This window comes from Zootoca vivipara, chromosome 3, assembly GCF_963506605.1.
Source record: "Zootoca vivipara chromosome 3, rZooViv1.1, whole genome shotgun sequence".
In the NCBI taxonomy this organism is placed as follows: domain Eukaryota; kingdom Metazoa; phylum Chordata; class Lepidosauria; order Squamata; family Lacertidae; genus Zootoca; species Zootoca vivipara.
In genome coordinates this window covers 4,145,006-4,161,168 of record NC_083278.1, presented here as the reverse complement: position 1 = coordinate 4,161,168, position 16,163 = coordinate 4,145,006, and the positions used below count along the sequence as shown (strand labels likewise).

General features: G+C 44.8%; 1 protein-coding gene across 1 annotated transcript in view; it reads left to right on the top strand.

The window, feature by feature from the left end:
* The window catches only part of TNFRSF21 (TNF receptor superfamily member 21), a 38,892-nt gene extending 25,013 nt beyond the window's left edge, over nucleotides 1–13,879 (top strand). The window contains exons 5-6 of the mRNA XM_035110335.2: nucleotides 11,146–11,359; nucleotides 12,469–13,879. Of these exons, the coding sequence (XP_034966226.1) occupies nucleotides 11,146–11,359; nucleotides 12,469–12,698 (444 nt within the window). The 3' untranslated portion in view covers nucleotides 12,699–13,879. The remainder of the gene's footprint in view (nucleotides 1–11,145; nucleotides 11,360–12,468) is intronic.
* Nucleotides 13,880–16,163: the final 2,284 nt, after the last annotated feature.

Below are 16,163 nucleotides of genomic sequence, written 5' to 3'. Positions count from 1 at the left end.
ATCATACATGGTGGGGATGCAAAATTATATAAAGATTCTGGAATGAGGTATATGAGGAGCTGAAAAAATTAAGACTTTGTTTACCAAAAAACCAGAGGCTTTTTGTTAGGATTAATAGCCAATGGCATCCTCAGAGACAAGAGAATTTTATTCCTTTACGTGACTGCAGCGGCCAGAATATTGATTGCAAAGAACTGGAAGGGGGAGAAAATCCCATCAGTGTTAGAATGGCAAAATAAATTCTGCGAGTTTGTAGAAATGGCAAAATTGATGGCAATTATTAGAAGCCATACAAATCAGAAAATAATCAAAAAAATGGGATGGAGTGAAGGAATACATGAAAAAATATTGTTCCGGAATTGAAATAATAATAGATAATGTGTAAAACACACAGGGGTAAATAAGAAAAGAATAATAGAATTAACTGGACAATTACAAATAGTAATAACACAACAAGATGAAAGAAGTAAAATTCTGAGATCACACACGGGGGAGTGGGGGGTTTGTGGGGATTTATATTATCTAAAATATAAATTTTCTGTGTTGCATTTATATATAGCAAAGAGACGTTTAGTGTATTGATGCATATTTTTATTTTAAGGTAGGCAATTTATGTAATAGATCAATGTTAGAAAATGAATTCAATGTCTGTATTTTTGAATTTGAAGTTTGTACAGTGATACCTCGCTAGACGAACGCCTCGCACAAAGAAAAACTCGCATGACGAAAGCGTTTGCAAGTTTTTTAGAGACTCTCAAGACGAAGTTTCCTATGGCTGTGCTTTGCAAGACGAAGCAGGGCAGGCACACGAACGGTTCCGGTTTCCGCCGGCAGGAATGGCGGACCTGTTTTCCATCCCTCTGACCTTCGTAAGGAATTTGGCGGTTGCTAGGGGAGTAAATGGCAACCCCCTACCCTCTCCGGGGGTTACGGAGAGGGGCCGCTGGCCCGCGATGCCCCCAGACCCACTCCGACTGTTTTTGGAGTGGGGGGAGCTTGGGCTGAAAAGCACTTACGAGGGCCAGGACTCCCGGACGCTAATCTGCATGGCGGGGATTTCCATGGTTAAAGAAGATAATTAGGCTTAAATCTATGGACATACTTCAGAAGGAGGGGAAGAAGCGCTGTTTACTGCTGAGAAATTTATGCTGCTGAGGGAGAGGAGTCAAAGGCTGTATTTCATCTGGAAGAAGGATTGATGGGGACGGAGCGATAAGGGAAGTGAGATTTTTTTTATTTTTCTTCATATGAGTTACTTCGTACCTTCCCAGACGCGATGTCCTGGCTTGTTTGGAGTGAAAGAGAAGCAAAAGACTGTGTGAGTTGAACTTTATAAACTGTTGTTACTGAGCATATTTTTTAAAGATGTGGAGTTGCCGATGAGAAAAGCCCCCCCGGAAGGAGTGCCTGGACGCGTTCGGAGGATTTATGAGCTGTGACGCACTTTGAATGGGAGCAGCGACCTGAAGCTAAGTTCAGCTATAGGGCAAGGAGATCCATTAATTTACCAAGAGTCTATGGTTTGATGTTTGGGTCTTCTGCCTGGAAAGGCTGTAAATTTTATAAAGATCGTTAATCTGCATGGTTATGAGAGAAAACGAAAGTGATTTGAGCTTTTTAAGATGGCGCTGCTTCGTGTTGACGCAACAGGGAGCTCCAGACTAAGAAGATTTATGGGGAGGCTGGACTGATTAACCCACACAGGAGAAAGAACATCTGTGAAACCTTGTTTGATATTTATCTCAGCAGCTGGGAAACAATCGGTTGAAAGTGGAAAACATCTATATGACTGTAAGGGAAAGATCTGGAGTATTATGAACTTGGAGAGACGATTTGAACTTTAGAAAAAAGACGGCAGTGGACGGTTGCGAGGAATCCCCAATTTCTTGAAGCATGGGAACCCCCCCAAAAAATTTTTTAGATGATTTGGCATAACATTCGGTTTGATTGATATATATGTGTATAATTTGAAATAATGAATGTGATATAATTGGTTTTAATTGGAAAATTAATAAAAATATATTTTTTTTAAAAAAGAAAGCGTTTTGCAAGTTTTTTAGAGACTCTCAAGACGAAGTTTCCTATGGCTGTGCTTCGCAAGACGAAGCAGGGCAGGCACACGAACGGGAGAGTGGCCGTCTGGTTGAGCGTGCAAACGGCTGCTGGGGAAGGAGGGAGGGAGCCTCTCCCTGGCCCCCCTCCTGCTTCCCCCTCCCCTTAAAATATGAAAAACTTCTGGCCGTGTCGGGTGAGTCGGCACCTTTTTTTGCGCTCCCCCCCATAGGAACGCATGATGCATTCCTATGGGAAACCGTGCTTCGCAACACAAAATTATCGCAACACAAAACGACTCGTGGAACGAATTATGTCTTGCGAGGTACCACTGTATTATGGGTCCCCCCCCCCCCGGTTTTGAAATAAATATTTAAAAAAGAAGAAGTCGTCATCATCATCGTCTGATCTGGATTTTTCATTCCATTGTCCCAGTGCACAATCCTGGACAACGTTCATTTGAGTCCTCTGGTTTGGCATGTTTAAAAACCACTTGGTGCAGTACATGGGAACAGGGGAAGCTGCCTTTTGCTGAGCTCGGCTGCTGGTTCATCTCTAGCTCAATATTAGGCTGGCATCAGCTCTCCAGGGTTTTGGAGGGGATAATCCCAGCCCTGCCAAGAGGGACCTTCTTCTGCATGCCGAGCAGGTGCTCTGCTGCTGAGCTACAGCCCTTCCTTCTCCATAGCTGCAGTTTGTCCAAGAACATCAAGTGTGTACAGCACTGACTGAGTCTTTGGCAGAAAGCCAACAGTGTTTCATAACAGCCTCCGAGTGTTTTGCTTACAGTACATGTACAGTCAGCAGATTTGCATGACATTTTTTCTGCATAAATTGGGCTTCTAAAAACTATTATTGCATGAATGCCATAAAACTGAAGGAAAGGAAAGCAGTCCCCTGGAGTGTATCAGGCTGGCTGGCAGGCTAGGTGGCTCTTTGTGTTCCCAGACCCTTGTCCCCATCGCCAGGACGGGTTCAAATAGACTAATACTCCCTAATTCTTCCCCTCTCTTTTAAACGGACATAAGTCGTGGAATATTGGTACTGTCAGGTTGTGTATCTGGGAGGAGGGGGAAAGGGCCCTCAGTATGCAGAAATGACTGGCTTGTTTTGGGTGGTCTTGTTTTGCTTCCCAACCACCAAAGTTTGGTATTAGAGCAGTGATGGGCAACCTTTTGAGCTTGGTGTGTCAAAATTCGCCAAAAAACCAAGCATAACTCGGGTGGTGTGTCACTTCGAGAAAAAAACCATAATTTCGCAGGTAAGGAACCAATTGTGGCGTGTTCCCTCAGCCGCCTCCTCCTCTTCCCTCTCCTTGGGATTCTTTTGGGCAGCCACTGCTGCCACCCCTAATCTCTGATTTGCCTGGGGAGCTTGTGGCCAGGGCTGCTGCAACAAATAGCTGTGGCTAGTCTCCTGTAGTTCCAGAGAAGGGAGGCCTTCCTCTGTCTATAATGTATAACAGGCATCCCCAAACTTCGGCCCTCCAGATGTTTTGGACTACAATTCCCATCTTCCCCGACCACTGGTCCTGTTAGCTAGGGATCATGGGAGTTGTAGGCCAAAACATCTGGAGGGCTGCAGTTTGGGGATGCCTGATGTATAATGTCAAGGCCCCCTGGAACCTGGAACCTACCCGGAAGGTTGGTCATAAGGAACTGAAATATGTATCTGGACCTCTTGTTCATTTTTCCTTGTTGCTTTCCCTGCAGAAGGGTATCCTGGCCATTTGGTTGATAGAAGTCCAGCAAAATTGGTGGAACTCTTTATGTGATGATGCATGTGTTAGCAAAGCATGTTTGTGTTGGCAAAATAGTTATGCCTCTAAAGATTTGCAGCACAGTTTTATTTATCTTAGCAATAGCAGAGTTAAGAATGTCCTCGTTTCTCCCCATAAAATGAGTGGGAACTAAGTGTACTCCATCTCTGCCAGATTCTGCTCTTAGTTCCTTTCCTTTGTGCATTCTGGAGATTCTGTTTGTCTGTCACACTAGAAGAATCCCTTTAGGTAATTAATATCATACTACTGTACCTTCAAAAGGAAGTGGTGCAATGATCAGAAGAGAAAGGAAACCAGCTAAGTAGGAGAACAAGATGCCCGAGAAAATACCCTGTTTCCCCTTTTTTAATACATAGTCATAAAGTAAGCCATGGCAGGGTTTTTAAGGATTTGAGAAATATAAGACATACCCCGAAAATAAGCCATACTTCCACGCCGCGGAAACCAACCCCCACAGGCACCTCCACTCACAGAGTCACTCCATGCGGCCGGCACTGCAGGAGCGCGATCAGCTGTGAAGCGGCGCTCCAAGAGCGTCCCTACTGCTTCCGTGCTTGCCGCCACCGCTGGGCTCACTGCTTCTTCCTTGCCTGGCCCAGCCAAGGAGCTTGGAGCGCCCTGCAGCAGCGGGCGGAGCGCCTGAGCCAGCGGCCTCCGCCTGGCCTGGTCAAAGACGCTTGCCGCCCCGCCACCCGGAACCAGTGGCTGCTGCAGCACCGAGCACTCAAGAGAGCCCAGCGGCGCCCTGAGCCATAAATACCATACCGGCAATAAAAAAATAAGACACCCCACCGAAACTAAGCCACCCTGTGTTTTTTTGAGGAAAAAAAGTTATAAGACGGTGTCTTAAAAAAGGGGAAACACGGTATATATGATCTTGCAGGACTATGTCGCTTTCATGTAAGTTCTCAAGCAGCAGCAGCAGCAGCAGCAAAAAATTGGACATGTTGTTCTTGGGCAGCTGTGACAGCTGGGAAGTTGAAAGGGTTTTTTTTGTTTTTTTTTACAGCTCTGCATTCATCCCTTACTAGCAGAGCAAGTTGTGGCTTATGCTAGAAAGTAATGGAATTGGGTCATTAATCTCTTTAGTAAGCTGTACTTAAGTCTTTTCAGTCACTTCCACACACATCTTAATAGCTTTAGGGAAGTACAGCAAGGTCTTACCTTTGTAAGCTCACCACAAAAAGTGAACCCATGGAAAGTGTCCATTTGGTTATGATAACTTCAGATACAGTGGTACCTCTACTTACAAATAACTCTACTTACGAATTTTTCTACCTACAAATACTGGCAAATATGGAGCACTTTCCCTTTTATTTTTCAGTGTTATTGGAACCCAGAGAATTCCTGCTTACAGAATCTGCATCTGTATAGCTTGGCTGTAGAAAAATGTTTCCTTCAAAGACAAAGTGCTCTTCAGATTTGAGGTTCATTTTACAATGAGCACAGTTGCATTGGCTCTTCAGACAGCATCTCTAGCCATGCTTGTTCTCAGAGGCACCAATGATGAAATGTAGGTTAAAGCAGGATTAGCCTTCTAGACTGCTGTGAAATCTGGATCACCAAAGGCAGCACAACCTCGCAAGTAGCCGCTGGTTGTGTGTGTGTGTGGCGCAGTGGTGCTGGTGGGATTTAGCAGCCAGCAGGTGCAATTTTGGATATCTGTAATGCAAAGTGACCATTGCATGACTGAGTTCTGATTGTTTAGCCTAAAGACTGCCTAGAAAGAGACACACAGAGTCTGGAGAGCCCTGGTGGATTATTCTGGCTTCATGGAAATATTTTATTAGCAGTCATGGGAGCTAATTGCCTTGAGTAACTGAGGGTAACAGTATCTGCTCTCCTGTGCATCCTCTTCTGTCCTCCTATGACCCCTTTTCATTTCCCATTTCCTTCTGTCTCCTTTAACAGAACTGCTCCTGACACAAGCCCAGTCAGCTGCATTGCTTTCCACAGAGTCAACCATTTCTTTGGGAAGGACCAGGAAGCCAACCCGGTTCTACTCTGGGGCCCAGATGCTCCGTGCTGCAATTTATTTTAGGGAAGCCACAGTGCTGAGAAGCAGTTTAGAAACCTGCTTCTGAGCCCAGTGGAGATTGGGCCGACTGCTTGAATGAATGTGTTTTTATTGTTGTTAAACCTACTCAGTTTAACAGCAATGACTGATTGTGAAATATATACTGATTTTGCATTTTGTGTTTTGGCCTTTTTACTGGTGGTTAGCAATATTAAGGATCACCCAAGAGTCTTGGGTCAAAAATCTCTCTTGACTTAAACTGCCAGGAATGCCACAGCTATGAATGTTGGGTTGACCAAAAAAGTAGCAAGCTATCTCTAGTTCAGTGATGGGCAACCTTTTGAGCTTGGTGTGTCAATATTTGCCAAAAAACCGAGCATAACTCAGGTGGTGTGTCACTTCGAGAGAAAAAAAATAATTTCGCGATATTTATAGTTTAAATAACAAAAATGTATAATTGTAATATATAACTGTATTTAATAAACCAAAAACTAATTATTTAACCAAACCAAACCCCTTATTTATCACAAAGTGCCCAGAGTTGTTGAGCTTTTTGGGGGGAGCTGCTGACCAAAGTTTGGGAGGTGAATGATGAATGATGAATAATACTTTCACTGGAACTAACACACAGCTGACATAGTCTGCCAAAGCGCAAAAAAACCCCCAGCACAGAATGGGTTAAAAAATGAACACTGTTACACCCAATCATCGTCTGCCAAAGAGCCAGAAAAAACAGCACAGAAAGGGTTAAAAACCAATCTCTGGCTACCAGCAGCAGCAACAACAACAACAAAAAAAGGATCCGGGTTTTAACAGCGAAGACAAGATGTAGCATGAGGAGGAGCCGGAGAACAAATGGAGGGAAAGAAACAACAGCGCGAATGGGCCGATGGGGCGTGTGCCAGCAGTGAGGGCTCTGCGTGTCACGTCTGACACGCGTGTCATAGGTTCGCCATCACTGCTCTAGTTAGTGAAGCAATAAGTATTTGGATGTTTGCAAGACCTAGCACTCTTGATGGAATGCTTGCCAGCTGGAGGGAGGCAAGCAAGTCCTGTGCTCACCTTGGTCCAGTGAGTCCCACCACTGAAAGGCCCTTCTTCTGACTCTGGGGAATGGAAAGGAGGCAGGCAGATACTTCCTGAGCCCAAGTAGAGCAGAGTTTTCTTCTGGGGATGCGACCTGGGGCTCAAATGTCATGGATAATGTTAATTTCCACCTGGGGCTCTGTGACTAGTGGTCCCAGCAGGAAAAGGCACTCCTCCAGTATCTGCTGAGGAGCACCTGCTTCTCTCTTCCCTGCCCCGTGTCAGTTCCTGGACCTTAGGGACGGGACAGTGGTACCTTGGGTTACAGACTCCGCTAACCCGGAAGTAGTACCTCGGGTTAAGAACTTTACCTCAGGATGAGAACAGAAATCGTGCGCTGGCAGCAGCGGGAGGCCCCTTTTGGGGTGAGCAGTTTAGTTGGTTGTGCATTCCTATTTCCAGCAAGGAAGGCAGTAGCTAATGGGCGGAAATGCATTTTTAAGGCTTTGATCATGATTGAGCCTGAGCAAGTGGCTTTTCTTCTTGGTTTAATACAATTCTAGTTCCTATTAATTCTCTTTCCTTCAAATATATGCACAGGCCATAGCTCAGAAGTGAAGCACATATCTGGTGCCAACATCCATTGTCCCCAACACCTTCCATTAAAAACATCACCGGTCGCATGGCTGGAGGTACATGTAGCCACAGGAGCATTTTAGCCTCTGCCTTTGGCATTGTCTCTGAGCATGGCTTCTCTCTCACACAGTGGTCTGTATTCTGTAACAGGCAAAGAGATTATAGCCTAGCACATTCTTTAACAAGCTAATTTCCCACCCGGAAAGGGAATACCCTTCCACCTCATTCTGCTGCCTCTGTAGACCTAGCCTCCATTACATGTGCTCCAGCACAAAACCATGCGCAAGGACGCTCATTCAAAGGGGGAAGAAGAGAAGAGGACGGAGCTACCAATCATCTAAGCTACCAAATATCAAAGCCCAAACAGCTGCTGTGTAGGAAATTTGTTGCTACTTCCCTCTTTTTGCATGTGGGACCTGCACGTGCTCAGCTGAGTTCACTTGAGTTCTAAGACATTTTTATATGAATGCTGCTTTGTTCAAATTGTGAATTGAATTGGCTAGCTGAGCGCACTCTGTGTGTGCATGTGTTTATTCTTCTTTTTGTTCTTGGGAACCCTCCCCCCTTTAAAGCAAGGCTCTGTGAGGTAGTCAGCGTTCAGCCCTGGCTGCAATAGACTTGCTCTTGATTTCAGAGCGTTAGGTAGGTTGCTGGCATTCACAGGGGATCCTAAGAGGCTCTTTGCCCATCTAGGGGTTAAATAATTCAAAGTTTTGCTTACCTCCCCTACTTTTACTGTGTCCACTTCTTTAAAATTCACTTAAAAGTATATTTCTTTAAAAGCAAGGATGTGGTTTGTTCATTAACACTTCTGTTGAGTTTGCTTGGAAGAATTCCAAGAAGCACCGGATTCTGAGAGCAGATTTGAATCCCAGCACCTCTGTGAGAGGCTCTGCTGAGGGTTGGGGGGGGGTGTTTTCTTCTGTGTTGAGCCAGGTGGAAGGAAGCAGCAGGATGGCGCCAGGTAGCCACCCCCCAGCCATGTGCAAAGTGCACACGTGCCTGCCTCCCAATTTCCACCCATAGGGTGCAAGTGTCTCTAAGCAGGAGGGACTTCATTCGGGTTGCAGAGGATCATAGAGATTCCTGGAGGAGGAGAGGTCTATGGATGGCTGCAATGGATCTGCCCTGCCTCTGCAGAAGGATGCAGCTGTGCTTCTGAAGACCAGCTTCAGGGAACTGCAGGAAGGGAGAGTGTTGTGCTCCAATCCTGCTTTCTGCTTTCTGACAGGCAACTTCAGCCACTGTGAGAGAGAGCAAGATGCTGGGCTGGATGGTTCCTTTGTTGGGCATTCACACCAACCGAGTGTCAGCAGCAGCAGGGACAATGAAGTAACAAACTTGTCCACAGTATCTTTGCTTGCTTTTTATTTTTTGAATATATACAATACATACAATACACCCCTCTTAGCACCATTCCTCTATACCTCACGCTACACAAACCCATGAAACATTTGGGTAACTTAATACAGTTTTCAAAATAATCAATTACCCAATCACCTTTCCACATTCAGTGCAGCAAGGAAACTCCGCCTCCAATTATTCAAATTATCAAAAGTTCACAGGTGTGCTATCATTCGGATCAGGGCTACAAACACACATCTCTGAGTAGCACCATTGACCAATGATGCGTAGCAGGAACATCCAGCATTTTCTGTGCATGTTTAAGGTGCATAGCTGTTGGCAAAGCCTTTGTGAAAACATCAGCTATTTGCTCTAGTCCAGCTATGTATTCAAAAGTAACCATTTTTCATTAATCATTTGTTTTGCAAACTCCAAACGTAACCGTAACATTCTGGTACGTTGGGTATTGCCTTCTGATGTCAAAATGGCTATTCCACTTTGGGAATCAATGTGCACGGGCATTGATAATGTTACTTTTAGGGCTTCCGGTTCAGCGCCAGCGCCGTCCGGTGGGGTCTGTCTCGAGCTCCGAGGCAGCCCGTCTTTGCGAAGGCGGAGATTGGGTACTTCATTGTCCCTGCTGCTGCTGACACTCGGTTGGTGTGAATGCCCAACAAAGGAACCATCCAGCCCAGCATCTTGCTCTCTCTCACAGTGGCTGAAGTTGCCTGTCAGAAAGCAGAAAGCAGGATTGGAGCACAACACTCTCCCTTCCTGCAGTTCCCTGAAGCTGGTCTTCAGAAGATTAATTGGCTAAATGGACAATTTTAAATTAAATGAGATTAGAATGGTTGGTAAATAATGAAAACTGTAAAGATGGATCTGGCAAATGAAAATCAACAAAGGGGGGGGGGGTCTGGGGAAGCCCAAGAGATAATGTTTAGGAAATTAGAGAAGGTTTAAATTTTTGATGTTGTGTGTTTTGTTTTTATTTTTATCATACTTTTTATGCTGTGGTTTTCCCCCCTGTTTTTTGTCATTATTTTTGTTTTATTTTTTCTTCTATCGTTTTTGAACGCTAAAGTTGGATAATAGCTGGGTGGATATTCGCCTGTTCCTATCCTTGCCATCCTGGGACCTCTTGGTGGCAGGGGGAGGCTCTGGGGGGAAGGGGGTAGGGGGGTAGAGACCCAACTATAAAATGAACCACATTCGATTGCCTACCTTTCAGGGGATTCTCTTGTGGGAAGAGAGGGCTCTTGGAGGGGGGGTAGGAGAATGTGAAAAATATGTTATGTATGTGTATGGTTTTTGTTATTATGTAAAATCTTACTATGTAAAATCAATAAAAATTAATTTAAAAAAAAGATAATGTTACTTTTATTTTTAGATCTGCAAACAACTGCAAAAACCATTCAATGTCTCTGATGACTTCAGAACACGCACAACGTTCACTTTCTGTGGTTGACAGACAAATTATGTGCTGCCTGTGTGTTCTCCATTCAAATGGGCTGGACACACCTTTATATTTGAAATGTTTATACGCATGAGATGCGTCACAAAAAATATTGAACCCTGTGTCATTATGTGCCTTAAAAAGTAGCCTGTAATGCAGCTGTGAAAGTTAGACTGCGGGGGTGGGTGCAGAATATGACCTGGCCCTCCAGGCCAGAAAGGTTCTCCACTTCTGCTCAAAACCAGCATTTATTGGCCTGTGATTTTAAACTTGAGTGAGTGAGAACCTGCGCTGACTCATCTTGTGTGTGTGCTCTGAAGTCAGCCCTGTTGCTGTAACTGCTTCATCATGAAGATCAATCATTGCATTTTTTCTGCCCCTGAATGAACACAGGAAAGATTGCCAATGTCCTGCTCCTTTTATTGGCCCCACACTCAGTTGTGGAGTGGGGAATTTCTTTAGCTAATAAGCTTTTCAAAGAGAAAAACAGCTACCAGATTTTTAGAAGACATCTGAAGGCAGCCCTGTTTAGGGAGGCTTTTAATGTTTAATTGATTGTTTTATTTCATTTTTCTGTTGGAAGCCGCCCAGAGTGACTGGGGAAACCCAGCCATATGGGTGGGGTATAAATTATTATTATTATTATTATTATTATTATTATTATTATTCATGTTAATGCCGAATAATTCTCTGCAAGTGGGTTGTTTTCAGTTCCCCTAGAAGTGGATTGGCTGACCGTTCTTCTCAGCCCTGCAGGGTGTGACCTCTTGTACTGCAGAGATGTAATACTGCTGACTCCTCATGTTCGATGCATTTTGCGTCCTTATCTTTCAGCTTGAAGTTGACAAATCGGCTCTTCCTGCAAATCCTGCTCCTTTAAGTCCTAGCCCAGCTCCAAAGCCAGATGAAGCCATTATCCCCGTGGATCCATCTCCCTTGGAGAAGAACAAGTGCTTTTTTGTGGATGAGTCAGAACCACTTCTGCGGTGTGATTCAACTTCCAGTGGCTGCTCTGCTCTGAGCCGAACAGGCTCCTTTATTACCAAAGGTACTGAATTTTGCCAGTCTGAAATCTCGTCTTATGCTTGTAGTGTTTTTTGTTAGACTTCAAAGTAAATGGAACAACAGTAATGTATTAGGAATGCAGACTTAGATTTTGTTGCCCAAAATACAGCAGTCTGTGTTTCTAAACATTTCTTTTGATGATTATCACCCATAAGGCAAGTTATCTACAAAGCAGCTTTGTTGTTGATTTTATGCCATGCCAAACATTTTAAAATAACTGCAATTGTTAGTCCCATTTTTTCCTGTCATTGCTCAAGGTGCCAAGGGAACATACACAATTCCCTCCCACTACTTTATCCTAACAAACCTGTATGGCCCAGGTGGGTCATCTGGGGTACCATTTTCCGTAGGCCAGGCAAGAGGATGCTGAGCTACCATGATAGAGGGGTTTGGAAGAACCTTAGCCACAAAAATGCTGGAATCTGAGCTGAAAGGAAAACATGGTAGAAATAAGAAGCTCAGGGTCTTGCAAAAAGGCCCTTAAGTTGGCAGGAAGCAGGATTCTACATGAACCAGATATGGATGGATGAATGAGCAGCATTTGCCTAGCAAGTTTAGGGATGGGGTGGTGCTGGTGTGGTGCTGCAAGAGTGCAGATTTCCCTGTTGGGTTGGATCCAGACTTACAGATCAGTGCAAACCCTTGTTATTCCAGGCTGGAGGGGTTTGGCACAAAGTCTTTCCATTCAGTTCTGCTTGGTTGTGCTCTTGGAGGTTTTACTATTTCATCCTTAGCCTCTGTTAGGTACTTGCAGCTATCAGGCTGCCCTTAGGACTCTGGGATAAGCAAGAAGTGGGTGGTCTCCATTTTTCAAAACATTAAGCTCACCTGTTGCTGCACTCTCTGTTACACAAAGATTTCTGGTTAGGCAGAAAGCAGTGGTAAAGCGAAATATGGCAGTTTTTATAGTATAGAAAATTTCCTTTGATTAAAGAGTGTCTGCTCTAAGCACGTTGAGAGCCTGGATCCAATCTCAGGAGTGTAACTTGGCTCTGTGTTGAGGCTCCAATTTGCAGTTGCAGAGGTGGCCGTGGCCGAGGGACTTCTGGCAAATCCTGGGTTAATAGCAGGACGTGCTCTTTCTTTCCACAGAAAAGAAGGACACTGTGCTGCGCCAGGTGCGCTTGGACCCCTGTGACCTGCAGCCCATCTTTGACGACATGCTTCACATATTGAACCCGGAAGAGCTGCATGCCATTGAAGAGATCCCACAGGCAGAAGATAAGCTGGACAGGCTTTTCGAAATTGCTGGTGTCAAGAGCCAGGAAGCAAGCCAGACTCTCCTGGATTCGGTTTATAGCCACCTGCCTGATTTGCTCTAGTCTCACCAAATGATTGCACGCTGCACACATATTCTGGCTGCTACTTGCGCTCGCTTGGCGCCTGTTAAAGACCACATGCCGGCAGGATATTTTGTAGAACTTGTGGCCAGTATTTTCTTCTAGGTTTGCTTTTTCTTCCTTGCCGGAGGAGGGAGGAGCAATGAGCACCCTTTCATGTTTATTATCTGAATTAAAAGGTCTTGTTTTCCCCTCTTAATTACAACATTTTAACCTGTCGTTCTAACGACTTAAAAACAACAACCACAGATAATCTTTTCAATTTTATCTGTTGAATTTGGACCGGCTTCATCTACTTCTAATCTCATCATCAATTGGGGTGATTTTTGTTCTGCTTTTGATGTTGTATGTGTGGTTTTTTTTTTTAACTCCAACTTGAAATATACATATATATATTTTTTCTCATGGCAGGTATTTTTAATTCTCGGTTACTGCCCTGCTCATAACTGGAGACTTGTGTGAAAAACGGTTGTCAGTTTGATCAGCTTTTCTTAAGATGATATAAAGAAAAAGCACCTATACTGCTGGATGATTCCAATTGTTGATGTTTTACGAGCGCCTTTTATGGTTTCCACGTGGACAAAGCAGATATTGGTGGGTGACTCCTCCAAAACATGTTACATGTAACTTATCCAGCCTTCAAGATAATGACATTTTGGCCTACAGATGAATGTAATTTTGTCCACTCAACTCAAGAGGAGTACTTTGCCTTGCCATTTTAGGATTTCAGTGGGCTTGGTAATTTGGGTCATTTTTGGAGTAGCACCTGGAGCTGGACTCTGGAAGGTAAACAAGAACCCTGGCAGTGCCACATTTCTCATTCTACAAGACTTATTGATTTGTGCTTCAATTTTTTGTCTTTGTGTGTGTGTGTTTTTTTAAATCAATATATACGGATGTGGCCAATAGGTTTCAAATACCTCACTTGGTCTTTGCATTCCCCCCCTCCACACAGACATCACTTTTTATTAAAAATGCTGCATTGTAAGAAATAGGCCTCTATTATATTTGCAACTACTATGCCAGTAATAAACCAGTCCATCGGAATGCTCACTTTGGAGAGGATATTGCAAGGTAGAATGTCCTACCTTCAAGGAGAGGATGACATTGAAAGAAAATTTGCCTTCTGGTACACTAATTTATTAATAAATAGGTGTTTGCTATGTGATGATGTTTCTGTCTTAACCGCCATCCTTGTTGGATACCTTGAAAACAGAGTTCTCAATGTAGTGGCTGGGATTTGAATGAGTAAGTGTCCTGTTTCTCTCCCCCCCCCCAACTTGTCCAGTCTTGAGACTGCAATCCTGTACTCACTTACCTAGGAGCAAGTCCCATTGAGCTCAGAGAGACTTACTTCTGGGTAGATATGCATAAGATTGCATGTGGCTGGGTCAGTAATGAATCCACACAAGACAGAGAGGTGGGGGTTGTAGTAAAAAGACTGGAATTAACTTGGATTTCCTGATTTTACCTCCCACAAAATGGCATCTTAAATAAACGTAGGAACATGATGGTGGCAGTTCATTGTGCAGTAAGCCCCACTGAGCATGGTGTAACCCATTCTGAATGAAAATGTTTACAAAAATAATGAAAATGGATGCTTTAAATCATGATGGCCCAACTTTTCATAGCAAGTGGGCGGCAAGAGTACTTTGACGCAGAACCCATAGGCCAAAATTTGACAACCCTTCCACCAGCCCTCGTGCTGCCTTCCCAGAGCTGGCTAAGCAAGGCTTTGAGAAGGAGGTGTGAGGCTCTGGCAGAGTCCTGGGTCTCTCTCACCTCCTCCTCACAGCTGGGATAGTGCTAACTAGGCTTTGGGAAGGAGGCAGGGGGACTCCAGGACCCTGTCCGAGACACCTCCTTCCCCAAGTCCAGCATCGCCTGATCTGCTTTGGGGAAGCCAGGGTGGGGGGCAAATGTTGCAGGGGGCTGCCAGAAAGGCCTCAACGGCTGCATTGGACCAACCTGCTTTAGATCCTTTGGGAAATGTTTCTGCTGTGCCCTGAAGACGTTCTACATCTGCAACCATGAATGAGTTCAGGTTTCCATTAAAAAAAAAAAACCTGTTTAGTCCTAAACTAGCTGAATTTGGTTTGAGCAGTTACACATTCCTTGTGCTGCTAATCATGGCAAGGAAACCAGAAATACTTTGTGGCGCTGGAGGTTCTGCTAATGGGCTTAATGGATGTTGCAATCCTTGAACAAAGAGCAGAGTGAGCACAACTGGATGGAATGTGGAGGCAAAGTCTCTCTCATGGTTTCCTGTGTCTGAGTCACAGGGACCTTTTGTCAGGCTTCCTTGGTTGGCAAGCAAGCAGCATCATTTCCCCATGCTTCTGTCCTGGCCCTGTATATGAACCTAGAAAACACAGCTTTTCCTGCACTTCCTAAAATAAAGGTATTCCCTGACATACTCCGCCTGAGTATTAATTAAAGCAGCAAGCATGCTCTGAATTAATTTTGCCACCAATGGGAACATAAGAGTTGCCAAGTGCGTCTGTCTGCTTTAGAGACTGCCTTTTGCAGTCCTGGTGAATTCCTGTTCAGTGGACGTAAAAAGACTGGTGACTTGGTCAGAAGTGAAGCTTCGTTGGGAGGCAGGCGGGAATACCCAGAGATGATGATGATGATGATGATTTATATATACCCCACCCATCTGGCTGAGCCTCCCCAGCCACTCTGGGTGGCTTCCAACAAACATTAAAATACAATAATCTATTAAACATTAAAAGCTTCCCTAAATAGGGCTGCCTTTAGATGTCTCCTAAAAGTCTGGTAGCTCTTTTTCTCTTTGACATCTGACGGGAGGGCGTTCCACAGGGCGGGCACTAATACCGAGAAGGCCCTCTGCCTGGTTCCCTGCAACTTGGCTTCTTGCAATGAGGGAACCACCAGAAGACCTTCGGCACTGGACCTCAGTGTCTGGGCAGAACAATGGGGGTGGAGACGCTCTTTCAGGTATACAGGACCAAGGCCAAGGTTGGTGCTTTAAAGGTCAGCACCAACACTTTGAATTGTGCTCGGAAACGTACTGGGAGCCAATGAAAAGGTCTTTCAAGACCGGTGTAATGTGGTCTCAGCGGCTGCTCCCAGTCACCAGTTTAGCTGCTGCATTCTGGATTACTTGTAGTTTCCGGGTCACCTTCAAAGGTAGCCCCACGTAGAGTGCATTGCAGTAGTCTAAGCGGGAGATAACTAGAGCATGCACCACTCTGGCGAGACAATCTACAGGCAGGTAGGGTCTCAGCCTGCGTACCAGATGGAGCTGATAAACAGCTGCCCTGGACACAATTGACCCGTGCTTCCATGGACAGCTGTGAGTCCAAAATGACTCCCAGGCTGTGCACCTGGTCCTTCACGGGCACAGTTACCCCATTCAGGACCAGGGAGTCCTCCACACCTGCCCGCCTCCTGTCCCCCACAAACAGTACTTCTGTCTTGTCA